Below are 17,052 nucleotides of genomic sequence, written 5' to 3'. Positions count from 1 at the left end.
CACGCCTCAGCTTTACTCTACTGTGTGGCTCTCCTGGTCAAATATCTGATTTGTGAGTCATACCTAGCCTCTATACCCATGGAGAAACATGCTGGTTGTCTTAAAATACACTCTGGCAGGGCAGCCATGCAAGAGCTCAGGCCCGGCACAGAGCACGGGAGCTGCCCAGGGGACTGGCATGGAGTGAGCGGGAGAGACAGAGGGTGAGGGAATCGACTGGGAGAAAGAAAAGTGGGCGGAAAGAAGGAGACGATGGAAGGTCGTGTTAGATAAAGGATTATAAAAGCCTAACTTTCTGTCATGTAACACCGGAGCTAGTTCAACGTGTGGGCAACTCTGAAAGGGTGTTGTGATTTCTCTACAAGAAGAAGAAGAAGGAGAAGGAAAAAAACCAGCTGCTGCAACACTAAACATCCCGACTGGTTAAATAGTGTTCAAGTAATGTCCTTGTTGAAAAACTGCTTGGAAAATGGCAAAACGAGCGATATGAGGCTGGCCTTGGAGAGGAGAGAAAAATGAGAGTAAGAGATTAGTGGTGGAGGGATTAAAATAAGTAACCTGTCTCCAAACTGCTGTTAAAACCTAATTTTCTTTGGCAACTACAGTATCTTTTAATCCAAGACTTGAGACACACACCACACTTAGGAAGGATGTAAATGTGAATAGTTGGGTTTGTGACTGTAAACTGAAAATAACTGCAGGCTGCAAGATGGCTGGCTTCAGCCATGTAAGTCACAACTTTAATTGTATTCGCATTTAATTTTAATTCAGTGTATGTATTGTAATTGTACTTAATTATAATAACCTATAATTACACACTTTACTCTCTCTGTTCAAGGTCAGACGCAGGCAGCAACTAGTAGATAGCGGCACACTTAAGTGTTACGGTGCAGTCACACTAGCGTAAACAGTGATTAGACACGGTCAAAATTATTTCTATTGTGCAACGCACTTGTGATCTCGCTGCATTTGAAATAGTTGCTTTGGAGACAAGGACCAGGTCTGTGACCGCTCGCAGTCAGTTTCCGTCTTCTAAGTGGCTTAAAACAGATGGAGTCAGTAAATCTATTGACTCCATTTAACAAATTCAAACCCATTCATTTAAAACCCATTGAGTTGCTATCAGTTTGCAATTGAATGGGTTCAAGTTTGAAATTACATCAACTCTGTTTGTGATAATATAGCAATTATCTACAAAAAACAGGCAAAAATTGCAAATCTGTTCTCGCCTATTGCAAGTCTTTTGACATCTATTTATCAGAATCAGAATCAGAATACTTTATTAATCCCTAGGGAAATTATGTTTCATTTTTCATTTACACAAAAATTAACTACTTATACTTATAGTCCATCCATAAAATCATAAATATGAATCAGAAATTCATAAATACTTCCACAAATAGTAACACAGTCGCTGCAGGACAGCAATTTAACTGAAAAATGACATAAATGCTTGGCAACCGTGCTTTTATACAAGAATAAAGTCAGAATGCAATCAGTTCCAAACCAGTTAAATCTCTGTTGCAAAGAAACACAAGTGACTGATCGCAATGTCTTAGCAATCTGTCTCGTTTATAAATTAGACAGCAGTTTGCAGACAGCGATTATCTTTGCCAGTCTGTTTGAGTGCGATAGCAGCCAGTCAGAGTTGGACTGAGACTGTCTGGAGTCGGGTTCACTTTCATCAGATGACTTGTTCAGTTGCTTTGTGATCAAAAGTGGTCACCCAAAGGTTGTGGTTGTTGCTCTAAATGTCCTATTTTAACTTTAGTGTGACTGAATCATTAAAGAGACTTTCTTTGGTACGTAGCAGCATACTTGGTAGAGACCAAAACCTGAGCTAATGGGAGAGTGAATATCAGACTTTGAAACACAATTTCAAATATACACAAATTCTATTTTAATTGTCAATATTTGCTAAATGTATAAACAAACAAATGTTCAATGTGTCAACTTTAATGTCGACACTTGATGTTTCATAAACATTATCATTAAAAGAATGATCTCTTTAAGTTGGCACAGCATTTGTTGTGATTGAAATGACCTCCCAGTGAACCTTCTACATTCTGATTTTGCTTTGGTACTGACAAATTTGCAGATGCATTGTTGATAGAAATTGTAAAAAATAAAATCCCAGCAGTTCTATTTGCTTTTGCAAATTAGTTGTAGGTGGGAGAATTTTGGAGCGAGGGTTAAAATGAAAAATATGGAAAGAGGAGGATGAAGGACACTAGGAAGGGCAAAGTTGGCTGGCATTCGAGCAAATGACTGAAGGCAGATTGTCTCGGCTTGGGGGGAAACTGGCAGCCTAAGGACCTCTCTGGGCAGGAAGTGTCTGCTGATCATCTGTATGGGCGTGTCTGCATGCGGACAGCCGACAGGGAGGAAGAGACGCACAGGAAGATGAGACTCACTCGTCTCCCTTCAGCGGGTTTGAAATACACTGAGGGGCGGAGAACAAGGGAGCGAGACTGAGAGTTACAGGTTGTATGGGGGCACATTGATGAGACAGAGCCTTCATAAAAGGAGAGTTTGAGTGAGAATGAGAGACACAGATGGGCAGGAAGAAAGAGGGGGAGAGGGTGACAGATAGAGGGAGGGAAAGCTGTCAGTTCCCCCCCACCCTTCCTCCCTGCCTCTTCGGCTGTGCTGGCAGTGCCACGCTCTGGTAAAGAGAGATTACCAAAGCCCAGCCTGAGGTTGCATGTATGGACACAGTCATTACCTCTGCCCTGCTTACAAATGGCACTGCTGTCTGAATACAAACCCATGTCTGTGTGTTCCCCTCCCGCCCGACCCCGCCCGCCATGCACCACAGCTTTCGAGACTTGATTTAGCAGGAAAGTTGTAAAACTTGATAACAGCTCAATATCTTTACAGGCCTGTTTATAGCGCTGCATTATTTTGTTTATAGAATATCGACCATCGTTGTTTTACAACGCCAGGCAGCGGAGCTACAAATAAATCTAGTGATGAGAGATGTTTTTTTGTTTTTTTTTCTGGCAGCAATTATTTGCTCTATTACAGCCAGGGTGTGTAGCTTTTTGGTTGGCCAGTTTGGAGGATCATGCTCAGAGTTTGCATGCGATTGCGCTGGTGTCATGTGGACAATCTGTGTGTTGGCGCTCAGCCTCAGACAGCATGGGGTTAGAGTTCAGTCTGTCAGAACCCGCTGTCATTTCCGCCATCACTGTGGAGAATTGTTACCAACAGCCGAGTGGAGCTGACTGATGTCAAGATATACTTAGAAGCTAATCATGCAGCAAATAGAGGCACAGGGATTCCTGCAACAAGAATTGCCTGGATGCCCTTGCTCCAGTTAGAGCCATCCATGGGAAACATTTCAGCTGTGTCACTCACAGTTTATTTGGAGCTGTGTTTTTGAGAGTTGCTCTTGGATTAATGGATAGAAAGCCCAGCCTGGATAGTATTCCAGTGTTCTGTGCCTAATTTTTGAGTGATGGAGTCAGAGTCTCGTTTTTTTTTTTTTTTTTAAGAGGAATTCTGACTTTGAAAGATGGCCCTTGTTTTTAGTTTAGAATCCATGGACTGTTATAGCCCTCTGTTTTGTACAGAAGGATATGTGTCCGTTCATATCTTCAGGGATAGATTTTTGCCATTACCCCGCCTGAGAGTCGTGCCGTGCCATATGCTGCATATTTCTCTTCAAATAATCGCAAATTGTGGTACGAGAGAGACCATGCAGCTAGCAGCATCTGCAAGAATTGCTCTCAGCTCATTAGAATTATCACCTTCACATTAGCAGAGCAGGACAGTTTAAGCACAAACATTACAGTCTCTCACCTTTCTTTAGAGCTGCCCGTGGTGCTTGTGGGCTGCCGTATGTGAAAATTCAAGCGAAAGGCCACGGTGCTCTAATTAACTTCACCTGGCATTCCCACTAACTGTGAATGCGCCTAACCTTTACACAACCTCGCTTAGTCACCTCTCCACTTAAACACCCAGGTTGAAATTCTCATTTGATGTCAGTAAGCAGATTACCACCCTCCTCCCACCTCCCACCTTCAGTCTCTGCCTTCCTTTTCTTCTTTTTTTCCCTCTACTTTCTTTAAACTCCACCAACAGATTTTTATTCAGGGCGGCTACGGCACTTTGTGGTGGTAAATCAATAAAACAGTGTCCCCTATAACAGACCTCTGTGTTTTCCCTCCATCGATCCTGTCAGCCCAGATACATTCAAGAGCAAGCCAGCGATTACCCTCAGCAATCCTTCCCTTGATCTATACTGTAGATGACAGGTGCCAGACATCAGCTTTGGGTAATTGTGATACTGAAGGGGGGCGTCATTAATCATTCTTTCTTGGCCTGACTTTAGTTGCTCATGATCAGTTCATGGTTATTGTAGTTGTCATCGACACAGACTGCTTTCAGGCATCGGCGTCATCTTTTCACCTTGTCGGCACTGTAGCGTAAAAGATGTCGTTATGAATGTTGTCATCTTTCACATGTAATAGCATCAAATGTCTTATTGAAACATGCGACTCACAAAAAGTATCAAGTGCAATATAGATAAAAGCAATTTAGATGGAAGGACTGGGGGAAAACAAATCTTTTACTCCAGATTGTCATTTGGGGAAAAACAATTCAAAAGTGTTGATGAAATATCTGTTCTCCTTGCCTGATTATGTCTGCATTATCAGCGTCTCTAAAGACATTCAAATCTGCTGCAATTTGTTGCAACGAGAGCTTATTTGTTTGACGGATTTGAGAATCGGTCACGTAACTGTGACCAAAGTGGAAACGTGAAACTCGGTTTCTTCTAATCTACTGAGAAAGATAATCAAGTTAAGATTTTAATTTAATCCACTTATTTCATACAGGGAGCTAAATTAATAACCGCCAGATAGGAAAATTGAAAGGTGTTACAATCTTGTCAGCATCAGTTTATACTTTCAGCAGGTTTAATCCCGGCAACCGAGCTTTTCCTCAATCAGGGTTTTGCACTTTTGTTACCTGGAGGTCAAAGTGCTAATTAAAAAAAAGCACCGGCTGAACGTGCGAATGTTTGCGCTGCAATTCCTGTGACATAGGGAGTGGAGAAATTATATCAACAGGGTGCAAGCCTGAGACAAAGTAAAAAGACATTGCCATCTTAAATGTTTCCCTGCAGCAAAAAGCTCCTGAGAGACAAATGTTCAAGAAGCTTTCGGTCCCAGCTGGAGCGGAGATAGGACGTGATTCAACAAACCTATAACACCTTTTGACTCCACAGTATTACTACAGCAGCACTGATAGATAGAACCCTATCAAATGTTCCAAATAGGTGCTTCACTTTCAGGAAGAAGAGCCTTTTTAAATTCAAATCACTGTTGCTTTTGCTTTTCCATTACTTTGTTGTACTTCATCTTTAACCCAGTACACTCAATTTAGGCGGATTTGGTAGTATCTGACTTGTGATGCAACAGCATTCCCTCCTCATACATTGAGTTAAATTTGGCATTGGCTGATTTCTTCTTTTTATGTGTTTATTTGTTTGTTTGCTTGAAACATATTGAGCTACCTTGAGTCTAACCCCAACCTCTGGTCCTCGATTTTTCAGTTTTGTGCAACTGACCCTCTGTGAGTTGTGGGTCAAAGCTATAGCTTCACTCTGTGAATTGAAGCATTCTCATCAGCGAGCTGCCGTGTCCTCATTCTTGTGTTTCCCCAGTGTCCGACTGCTTTTGATCACGCTAACAGAAATGAATGCCATTCACACACTGCTTTTAATGGACTGTGTAATGGGCTACTTCACTGGGTTCAAGAGGACATGCTGTATGTCCCTGCTTGTGCACCCACCTGTCTAATGGAAGCGGAGGGGGAGGGGGGCATTTTTAACCTAAAAGTGACAGCAGATGTGGTTACGGCAAAACCTGAAACACACTGGCTAAACACTAGCTCCCTTTGTTGTCTGAGGAGTTTGGATTTTTCAGTAGCTCATACAGCTCATGTGAATAGAAGAGAAGAGAAACACTGTTTTCAGACACAGAAAGCATAGCAAATCGTCGCCTCGTGTCATTTGTGCAAATTTAACAGCTGGATTATTTGTGTTTATTCACCCCAAACAGCCAGATGCACAGCTACAGCTAACACTGGGTGCACTGCGTGTGTCTGTGAAAGTTTTCTGCTGCTCTCCCTTTCTGCCATTCTTTCCCACTCCATTTAAATCCCCGGGTTTTGCACAGACTTCCATTATTACACACTGATGTGTCTTGGCATCAATTTGCACCTTTCCAGACAAATTCGTGCCCACTCTTGTCCTTGCAGTGACTTTAAAAGTGACTTAATTTTCTGTCTGAACACACATAAAGTCTATTCCAGGAATACCGTCAGGATGAAAGTATTTGGTTATAATCAAAGTACTGGACAGTTGAAATGTTTGACGTGTGAACTATTCAGCCTTGTGAAAAGTTTCATGGCATAAAATTGTTTAGTTTTAATAGGTAATTCTGGACCAAAGTGGTGGACTGACAGAACGAGTTTCCATCAAAATCTGAACCACTCAAAGGGTACTCAGAGAACACCTGCACACTATTAACCTTTTTCTAAACATTAGGAAAAATGACTATCTTGCATCTTTGTAAAGAGCTTGACCTTACTGAATCGGTTTTACGTTCTTCTGAGACACTCTTATTTATCTGCTCATTCATTAAATTGCACAGTAGCTGCGTAGATTGGGGTGATAATTAAGTGTGATTATGTTGCTTTCTTTAACCCATTAAGACCGGATGTAGCACGAGTGCAGAAGGCACCTTGAGTCTTAATGAGGCAGAATGAAAGCGCCGTTTGCAAGTTGTAAATAACATGTTTCATGTCCATTCAGCATAAAAACCTCAATAATGTGAACATGAAAGTCCATTCTTGAATTTGGAAGCAGGGCTTTCACAATAAAGGATCCCTTATACAACTGGAAAATAAAAGAAAAGCACCTGATGAATTTATTTTAAAATGTTAAACTCCAGGATTTTGAATCATCTTTTTTATTTGTATTTTTTTTGGTGCATGATACCTGACTTCCTTCACTGAGAAAGGCCTTAGGATGTGATTGAAAGTCTAAAAGGTGCTAGAAATGAATAGACTTGTCTTTAAATGTGCATAGATGAGGTCAGTAGCACAGGTATATTGAGTTCTTTAAGTTCTAACTTTGGCTATGCTAAAGGAAGATGGAGACAGATTAAGGTCTTATTAAGGGGTAAGTGTTACAGAGCACAATCTGTGCTGCTGTTTTATAAAAAGTGCTGCAAAGGCATTTTCTGCAATAAGTCTTCACTGATATGCTATAAGAGTTGAAAGTGACAGCGCTGCATATGGCCTGGGTAATAGACCCAATATAGGCCTTGTAAAATATTGCATAATGTGAATATGTACTTGATCAGTCGATGAGCTAATATGAAATATAAGGAAAATAAAATGCTAATTTATTTTACACCCCAATTTGTCAAAGCCATTGATCAACATCTGGCTGTGACACAGTGAAAGGAGATGAACAGTGTTTACATTTTCTGCATTAGCCACTGTGTTAGCTAAAGGTTTGCTATTATGTTTTCCTTCATTTTCTATGATAGATATGCTGTTATAACGGTGGAACTTATTATTTAACATGACCAAAGTTACAGATAAGGAGTTGAGTGTATGTACAAGTAAATCTGACGACCCAAAAACTTCAGACTGCCCCAACCAATCAGTTTAAGACAGTTTTTTTTCTACCCTTGTCTGTAAGCCAGTAGTCCCACCCACCTACTCTTTAAACGTTCTGCTTGCAGATTTAAACCAATCAGAAAACTTAGCTTAAGCTGACAACTCAGGTGCTGCCCCAAGGCTCAGTTTAAGATATTTAAAGACTACTTTGAACCATTAATCATGCATAGCTACACTGTATGCACAAAAGTATTGGGTCATACCTCTAAATCTTTGAAATCAGATATTGTCAGTCCCATTGCTGCAGGTGTATAAAATTTAAGCGGCAGACTGCGCAGTCTGCCTTTGCAAACATTTGTGACAGAATGGGTAGTTTTAAAGACCACTAAGAATAAAGAGCCCCTTTGGCTTAAAGTAATATTTAAACAAAGTATGCTTTAAACAGATGATGTGTAGTAAGCCTTAGAGATGCTTGTCTTCCTATAGAGCTGTTTCTCCTCCAGTTTTCTTAGTAAGTGTTGCTCCAGGAAGTTGCTTTGTATTTAGTTTTCAAAGACATAAAAGTCTTCTCACCCATCTCGAGGCAGTTTAGCCTCAAAATAAGGCTGACCCGGGTAAACACTCTATCAGTCTCTGAGAATGGTAGAAAAACATACTCTTACTGCGTTCCACTGCGGGATTTTTTTTTTCAGGCCGCCGAGCCAAGGGTATATAGTGCATAAATTTCGCACTTTGAATACTAAATTGAGAGCACTTAAATAAAATAACAGAGAGCAAATGTAAGTGCACCGTACAATAAATAGTGCGCAATTTCAAACACAGTCATTCAAAAAATGTGATTTGTCCGAGTAGTCACCACGGAAACTACCTTTTGCTGCTGCACCACAATAACAGCGGCACTTCTTCTCTTTAAGATCCCGCAGATCAGCTACGCGTCAACGGCCCCGGAGCTGAGTGATGACAGACGCTATGACTTTTTCTCACGGGTGGTTCCGCCAGACTCGTTCCAGGCCCAGGCCATGGTGGACATTATCCTAGCACTGAACTGGACTTACGTCTCCACCATCGCCTCAGAGGGCAGCTATGGAGAGAAGGGAGTGGAGGCTTTCACACAACTCTCCAAAGAAGCAGGTAAAGAAAGGTGACCCATCCACAAAGTTAAGTTCTAATTATTTTCTGAAATCTGTATTTACAATTTTTAAAACGCACTTGCACTTGCACCCACCCAGAAGATGATTAGTTTTGCCTTTCCAATTCATTATAAAATCTGTTTTGGGTGGATGAATTATTGATCTGTTTGGCAACTTCTGCTTTCACTCCCCAGCCAGTTGTGGAGTGTTACTAGAAATGTAGACAGAGTAACATCTTGTAGAGAAGATGCCGCGTCACAGTAATGAGGAAAGCCTGAACCCATCTTACTCTTATTTAAATATAATCATTGAGTATTTTGCTGAAGCAGAAAGGGTATTGTTTGAAAATAAATGTCTAACATGTTCACTTTATCCAAAGAGGAGAAAAGAGAATAGTCCGGAAACTGGTCATTTGGGAGAGTTTTGTTTTATATTCTGCCTTTGTTTGTTTTTTGTTTTTTTACCGCTGGAAGTGAGATTGCATGAGTCTGAGCAGAGCAAAGATGGTCTCTCTGAGTAGTCAGCTCGAATTGCTCTGGTCTGGCTGCGTGTATGTAGCAGAGAGGTTTAAGATATTTAGTCTGCTTAGAAAATGGAGTCGAGCTTCTTGAACGTTTTTAGGCTGTTCTCACAAAAGCCATATAATTACAAAGAGAATTAATGGTCAATAAAGTTCCCTATTAGAAACAGCTTTGTTTGTTGTGTTCTGATTGTTTAAAGCCACGGTGATCCTTTTGCTGGGTTAACAGGTGATTATGTTTAGGCTTGTGTTCAGAGAGGTTAGGATCTTACAGCAGAGCTTTGCATTCACACAGGTGAGGTGGTTTCTGCCTGTAACTGGGCTGAAAATTGTGCACACGCGTGACTCACCAGCTTTTTCCACATTGCTGCTGCTGTTGGCACATAGCGGTTTGTGTGAAGCAGCGGTCGTTGCTGTCGCCAGGAGATGCTCAGTTGGTATACAGTACAACGGGTCAACTAGCTTTATCAAAAAATGGAGTTTATTGTGCTGCGCTTTAGAGGGTCTGCAGAGATTTTCTGCAGTTGCTGCTGCAGTTTGTGTGTGAAATTAGGACAAGGGTACATTACTCCACATTTTCAGTGCCCTGTGTATTCAAACAAACATGCTGAATGATTGCAGAAAGATCTTAATGCACAAGAGGTAACAACAGCTGGGCTTTTTGGAGCTTCTATGCCTTTTCCTCCTTTGTGCAAAGAAGATGAATGTCACCCAGGTCTGGGAAAAATTACCCTTCATCCATGATAGGACACAGCCATGCCACAGAAGTACTTTGCTGCTTCTCACCTCTATAGATCCCAGTCCATTTCCTGTAATTTTGAAGGGAGTGATCTCTGTCTCTTCTTCTAATAGACTAATGCGCAGAAACCTCTAAAATGAGCGAAGCTAATGATGTCCCACAGGCACCGATCAGAAGTCCAGCATGCATGAATATTTTATCTGTGTGCATTCATGTCCAGTGTGATCACTCATTAAAACTTTAAGAAGCTGTTTGTGCCTGCGTAATATGCATCGACAGATAGACGGGGCAGAGGCAGAAGTAAGAGAGAGAAAGTAGCCTGAATAGGAACAAATAGGAAAAAGACCTGATTTAAGACTCATTTTGGATATTAAATTTATCCTAAACAGTATCCTGAGATAAACACAGCTTCTTCCCGCTAGTTTTCTCATTTCCTACTGATGTCTCCTTTATTCTTATGCAAAGAGCAGTAAACACTGTGATATTATTATGACTCTCTAACAGCTACATAAGGGCTATGGAATTATAAGCCATTGTTGTTCAGTCACACTGTTGCAACTGAGCTCCAGTCGCTTTGCACTATTTTGTATTCATACACAAATGGGAATTATTTCCTATGACGAAAAGCTTCCAGTACCCAAGGCATCTTATCTTTAATAAACACATTAATTATGTAATAGTGTGAATATACAGTCACAGAATTCATTCAGGGGCACCGGTTCTGCACCAGAACTAACCGGAAAGGTATTGAATTAAGTAAGAATTATTCTAAATGGCTGACTATATTTCCTAAATAATCACCGGGTCCTTTATTTACCTCAACTTCAGGACGTAACAGGCTTTTGTTAGAGGCAGGCTTTAGTTTCTAATATCCTCCATTTCATCTCTATAAGTGATCATGATTAAGTACTAAGCCTCGTTCCAATCTGCTCCCACTTGCCCTGTTAAAGTTACTGCATTACACTCTTAATACTGTGGCGAGCAGTGACTCAGTCTTAAATGAAATCAACAGGATTGCCTGAGTTTATCTGTTAAACTTTTTATTTTACCTTAACAACAAGTAGAGCATCCCTCTGATGCACAGATCCATAAACAATGGGCTACCATCTTGGTTTTTTTAGAGCTAGAAGTGGCTATTTTTGGATGGTTAGAAAGTTGTATTTAAGGACGCTTTGGACAGATACCTAGCATGTAAAAAAACTACAATGCTTTAATTTTAAATTAACAATAAAATTATCAAAATACTAAAGCACAGACATCGTCAGTGGTCTTTTGGTACAACTAGCCACACAGCAAACAAGATTAGATAATTGTATTAAAAGTGCTCCAGACAACAGAGCTGAGCTGATGAGCAGCAGACAGCTAGCAGCTATAGCCGCCTGTTTTCCATCTGCCTGTCACTCAAAGCGGAAACGTCTCTAATAATGCATAACTTTGGGCTCTCATAAAATTTACACTGGTGAGTTATTAAAAATGTACCCCCCGTACAGTTTTCATGAACAGGAAAATTAGCAGTGCAGACTAAAAGCATTTTTTGTAACAGGCTGTCGTTGTGCACGTGGGAGTCTTTGGGGGCTGACTTGCATTTGGATCCAGCCTCAAGTGGCTGTTTGAGGAACTATAGTCTCTGGCACTTCTGGGTTGGCTTCACCTTTTAAGCCTGGAGGATCCCGCTTGCCCTCAAAACGAGGATAGTGATCAATCCAGCTACCAAATGCACTCGTGCTCTGCTAATTTCACACGGTGTTTAATCAAGCATAGCGTGAGCAAATGAACTGTAAATATAATAGAAGGAAAAAAAAACTAACAATAGCAGAATATGCATAACATTGTAGCTCCCGTGGAAAAACTTCATATTGCAAACCTGGATCTTCCCTGACACACTCCCTCAGGACACTGAAATGTAACACTTCCTGCAATTGTTTAATTTCTTAGCAGCCGTGTTGCGAAACATTTTCAGGCAGAGGGGATTGTTTCATTTCCTGGCCTGTATTAAGGGGCTATATTTATTTGTTTCTGTGATCCACACCCCCCTGGCCTTGATCGGAGATAACAAGTGAGTTTTATTTGAGGAAATACAGTTTGGGTTTTTTTTTTTGTTTTTAAGAGCTGCACAACAACAACAACAGCATTGCTGGGTGGATATTGTTTCAGCATCCGTGCAAGTTGATCTGCGAGGCCTTGAGAAATTTCTTTGTGGCTGCCGTGTTTGGTTGCATTGAAATGTCAGATGCATTAGTAGGATTCTCGCTTCACCACTTCAAGGAGAACTATCTAGCGGACTAATGCAATATGGCTGCCCATTACCCCAAGCTGAGACTAGAGTGATGGCCAGCCTGTATTGATCTCTTCAATTTTTTCCTCTCCTTCTTTTTTTTTGTTTCTTTTTTTTTTTTGTTCTACTTTCTCTCTCCTCTGCAGGCACTATCTTATTGTGCACCTTCATCCTGGCTTCAGGTGAAGTTGGCAGAGATAACTGCAGTTTGTACTTTCCTGTCTGTCTGGACTCAAGCCAGAGCGATGGGTTTTAGTTTTCCCATTTGATAAAACGACTTGGATTTCAGGAAAACCTCCCACAAAGTATCACTGTGGAATTGATCGCAGTAAGTTGCCAGCACAATGAGTTTTACATCTAGTCTGAGTTGCGAGGGAGGAGAAATTGGCCTGTTAAGGACAGGACTCATATTTAGCTATAGCAGGAGACCGGGGATGAAGCCTGGTACATTTGCAGCCGCCGTAAAATAGACCACAGTACTTTCGCAGGACTCTCTGACTTTGCCAAGTCCCAGACCAGCAGTGAAAAGGCACGCTGGATTAAGAAGGACACAAAGATGTAGCACGTGAATGTCAGCTGTTTGTCAGTCCATAGTGATGTACTCCCAAGTGTTCAGCCAGAGAGAGACTGGGGGGAAGAGGGCCTTCCTTTTGACTATTGAGGTGCTAAATATAATTGCAGCATTATGGATCCCCTGGGGGTTCAGGTTTGGAGGGTGTTGAGTAGTCACACGGGGGGTCGAATCCATCAAGAGCCTCTAATTTAAAGGGATTTGTATTTCACCAAGCAAAATGGCAATGCTGGATTCCTCACCCTGCAGTACATTTCCAGAACCGAGGGCAGTGAGGATGAATAATTGAAGCAGTTAATGCAGTGCATGACCTATGGCACTCAGACAGATAAGCGCAGAACTTCCAAGGGCCTGATGAATTTAGCCATCATTATCATTAAGCTGACTTTGACATATTAATCATAGTTGGAGCAGAGGGTACAGGTTCATGGTGTATATAGTTTTATTATGATGTTGTAGGATCATAGGTAAACGAATAAGTGAATAAGGTAAAGCTTTCAAAGTCACAAACCAATTCACCTCACTTTGACTGCAAGAAATTTCGAGTCTTTTGATATATTTTAGAAAAATCTACTTCCCGTCCTCACTCACCGACTGTAAACGACAGCTTAAAAGACCTCCATCTCTATCTCTAGGCCGCTTTCTTGAATTGACTTCAATTAGTTGTAATAAGACACTTTCTTCTCTCAGAACTTGACATTTATCTGTCTGACATCACACAGGCACGCGCTCTCCTCTCGCTTAAATCCTCTCTTTGAGTCGAGGACTCTTTCAAGTCCACACGGCTTCCTGTGACAGGTGAAAACAGCCCGACCCAACGCACAGTACTGTGGAACCACCGATACAATGCTTGGTGTTTCATCGCGCCCGCCTTCCAAACTAACTGACCGACCATCTCGCTAACTGACAGATGAGGGTTTCTGCAGCCATTCAATAATTTAACCACTGTTGCACAACCACCAGCCTGCAGCCTTTAGGGTGGTTTCAAGCCTGCAGCACATTCACTTCTGGTGCTCTTTATTTCTGAAAATGGGATCTGCTCCAAATGCTTCTTTATCTTCATCAGTGGCTCCTGTGGTATCTGTCTGTATAATTGACTGTTGTGACCTATAGTACATTGCTGTTGAAGACTGTTAAACCATCATGACTCTTTACACAAGCCCCCAGGTTTCTTTTTTCTTTTTTTTTATAATGGAGATAATGGATTTTCAGCAGATGTATGTTCTCTGTTTTGTTTTGTTTTTTTCCCCTCCCTGCAGTCACTATACGTATCCATGTACTTGCAGCCACACTGCAATTGGGAACTAAGAGCTGCAGCTAATATGAATTTAACCAAATCAGTCACTGCACAGAGCTAGAGCTTCCCGAGGAGAAAAAAAAGGAAAGAAAGATAACAAATACAGTGTCATACTGTAGATTCAGGCTGAAATGATCTGAAATCTCTCTGCTGAAACAAAGCTTTAAATGCCGTTCCTTTGAGACCAACAGCGCTGGCTAGTCTGCACAAATGACATCAAGCACGTTTCACTTTAACAGGATACCACAAACCCTTAAGCAACACCCAGTGCATTGGCAGTGTCTCCATGTTTAAGTTTAGTCCATGCAGGGAGGATAACAGCAGCTATCCCAGAGGTCTTTTGGCACATACTGGATGTTTTCTCATATCAAGAAAAAAAATCCACAATTTTTTGCTTGCTGATACTAGAAAAATGGAGAGTAAAGAGGAGGTTTAGCTGTTGTCATTTTCTTATCTTCTGCCTTCAGAAAGTGCCACAGTAAACCATGACTGGAGACGTGTGATCTCCCAGCGAAAAGCTGTTTATATCAAAGTAATGAGGCTGAGGAGAGTGGCAATTAAGAGATTCCTTCCACCTCTCTGTCTATGCAGAGAAACTCAAACTAAAAGGTTATTGGGACTATTAAAATGCTTGAGTGGGAGAAATTTTAATTGTTTCGGTAGACGTTTGCTGTTCACCGGGGGACAAAAGCTGCTGCTTCAGTCTAGGGCCACAGTGGTTAAGATGTTCTCTGGCACAGGCGATCATATTATCTGTTTATCCAAAGTGCTTAAGAGGTTATCTTATCCTCCACACCTGTAGTTACCACACCAGAGTAGGCCAAAAATCTTATTTATTTATTTTTAAAGTTATAGTTTTGCTTCTCTACTCAATAACTGGCTGATGAATAAAAGAAAGCAATATCTAGTCATGTGCTAAAAGCCAGTTCTGATGATATACTGTGCCAAATAAAGTATTTAGCAACTGCTGTATTTAGTTAGTCTCTAAAGCAATCAGTGCCCTCCATCCAGTACAAACTCATTAGTGATGACCTGTCGGAGAGTGATTTATTGTCTGTATTAATATCCTCTCTGTTTGTTATTGCCAGCTGTGCTATCTGATTGGTTCAGGTTCCAGTAAGAGTTGTTTGATAATGACTTTAAATGAAAATTCAATGGCAAGCTGCTGGATTTTCCCAAATCCATAATATAAAATCTGTAGCTTTATGTCCCAGTTGGTGTGGATTATTGGATTTGTTATAGCTGATATGTTTATAATTCCCTCACTCTGAGACTGATGCTCGGCTAGAAGGCGCAGTGTGAGCTTCATATTGCCTGCTATTGTGGTTTGCAGATTATAGTGAAATGTAACTGTGGGCACAGTAAGAATATACATAATCTAGACTGTGTAGCACACATGACAGCTTCATTAAAATCAGCAGAGTGTTCAGCTCTGTTTTCAATTTCCATGTAGGAGAGATTTTCATAGAGGATAAGAAAACAAAGCAAATATTTTGACCTTGGGCTTTTTCTGTGTGTTTGTGCGCATACATCTCTGTGTAAGAGCGGGTGAATGGGTGAGATCATCCCAGAGGCCTTATCATTTCTTACTCCTCTCCCATTAAAAAGGTGGAATCTGCATCGCCCAGTCCGTGAAAATTCCACACAACCCCAAGCTGGAAGATTACGACAAAACCATCCAACAACTGCTGGAAACGCAGCACTCGCGGGCAGTCATCATCTTTGCCAGCGAAGAAGACATACGGTGAGCAGCGCTGCACATTCTGGCTTCACCCATGTCTGTTCATGCGGGCTGATGATTTGCCATGTCGAGGTCTTTAATCTCTAAGTAGCAGCTCCCGAAGAAAGGCTAGAGGCACAGATTTACCATGTGCACGGGCTGTGTCTGCAACACAAACATACCTATAACAACACAAACACAAGCATGCCTCTGAGGAGAAGTGGGAATACAGATCACAACAAAGCAACAGAGATATTGTTTCATTTACAATACCCCATGGGTAGTGTTTACGTAAAGAAACACAGAATCAAACATTTACAGTGGTAACTGCAAATTCAGCTCGAACGACTAAAAGGTGGATGTGCAAGTAAAGGAAAAGGAAAACAGACAGGAAAAATGTCTGTTTTCTTTAAGTAACAGATAAACACGTACCCACAAAACAGCTGTTGTCTCAGGTTTAATGAGATAAACCGAAGAAATGTGCATGAGATGGCTGTAATGTCCAAACAGCTCCTTAAAGCTGGCTGATGCTCTGTGTAATAGATATTAGATTGCACATGCCTTTTGTGCTTTCCCCTAATAAACATGAATGTTCTTGCAGGGGAGTTCTCAATGCCACCAAGAGAGCCAATCAGGTGGGCCATTTCCTGTGGATTGGATCTGACAGCTGGGGGTCCAAAAGCAGCCCGATCAACCAGTTTGAGGATGTAGCAGTGGGAGCAATCACTATACTGCCGAAACGCTCGTCCATTAAAGGTGGGCACACAGATATCCACGTTACGGTCTTCACCGGATCTTTTGTTACGTTGCTTCGCTCATTAAGGGAGTTTTTTTTCTCCCGCTTGATTAGTTTGTTCATCAGTTTAAAGTGAACAACGCTAAAAACAAGAAAGTAGGATATAAATCTAAATACTGTGAATACAATGCTGTCATTGTTACCTGTTGAGTTTATGCGGCATAATTTTGCCAACAGTTGCTCGTTTACACAGCAAGCCAATATAAGAAAACAATGGTGTTCACAGGAAGCCTTTATTTTTGGTTATCAAGTAAATTTAAATTCATTCATTAGTTTAGAATTGGAATAAGTACTTTCAGCTTCTCCCTTATTTTCAAGTGCTCACCAGCCACCAGACGGTGGATTCATGCATTTGATTTTAAACAC

The 17,052-nt window shown here is 41.2% G+C and overlaps 1 protein-coding gene across 1 annotated transcript in view; it reads left to right on the top strand.

Annotated features, from left to right (window-relative positions):
- LOC116324769 (metabotropic glutamate receptor 7-like) overlaps nucleotides 1-17,052 on the top strand; it is a 107,879-nt gene that overhangs the window by 59,016 nt on the left and 31,811 nt on the right. The window contains exons 2-4 of the mRNA XM_039604325.1: nucleotides 8,553-8,769; nucleotides 15,779-15,914; nucleotides 16,492-16,646. Of these exons, the coding sequence (XP_039460259.1) occupies nucleotides 8,658-8,769; nucleotides 15,779-15,914; nucleotides 16,492-16,646 (403 nt within the window). The 5' untranslated portion in view covers nucleotides 8,553-8,657. The remainder of the gene's footprint in view (nucleotides 1-8,552; nucleotides 8,770-15,778; nucleotides 15,915-16,491; nucleotides 16,647-17,052) is intronic.

The sequence above is a fragment of the Oreochromis aureus genome, linkage group 20 (genome assembly GCF_013358895.1).
Source record: "Oreochromis aureus strain Israel breed Guangdong linkage group 20, ZZ_aureus, whole genome shotgun sequence".
In the NCBI taxonomy this organism is placed as follows: domain Eukaryota; kingdom Metazoa; phylum Chordata; class Actinopteri; order Cichliformes; family Cichlidae; genus Oreochromis; species Oreochromis aureus.
Note: the sequence above shows the minus strand (reverse complement) of the source record. Positions and strands in the feature narration are given on the sequence as shown.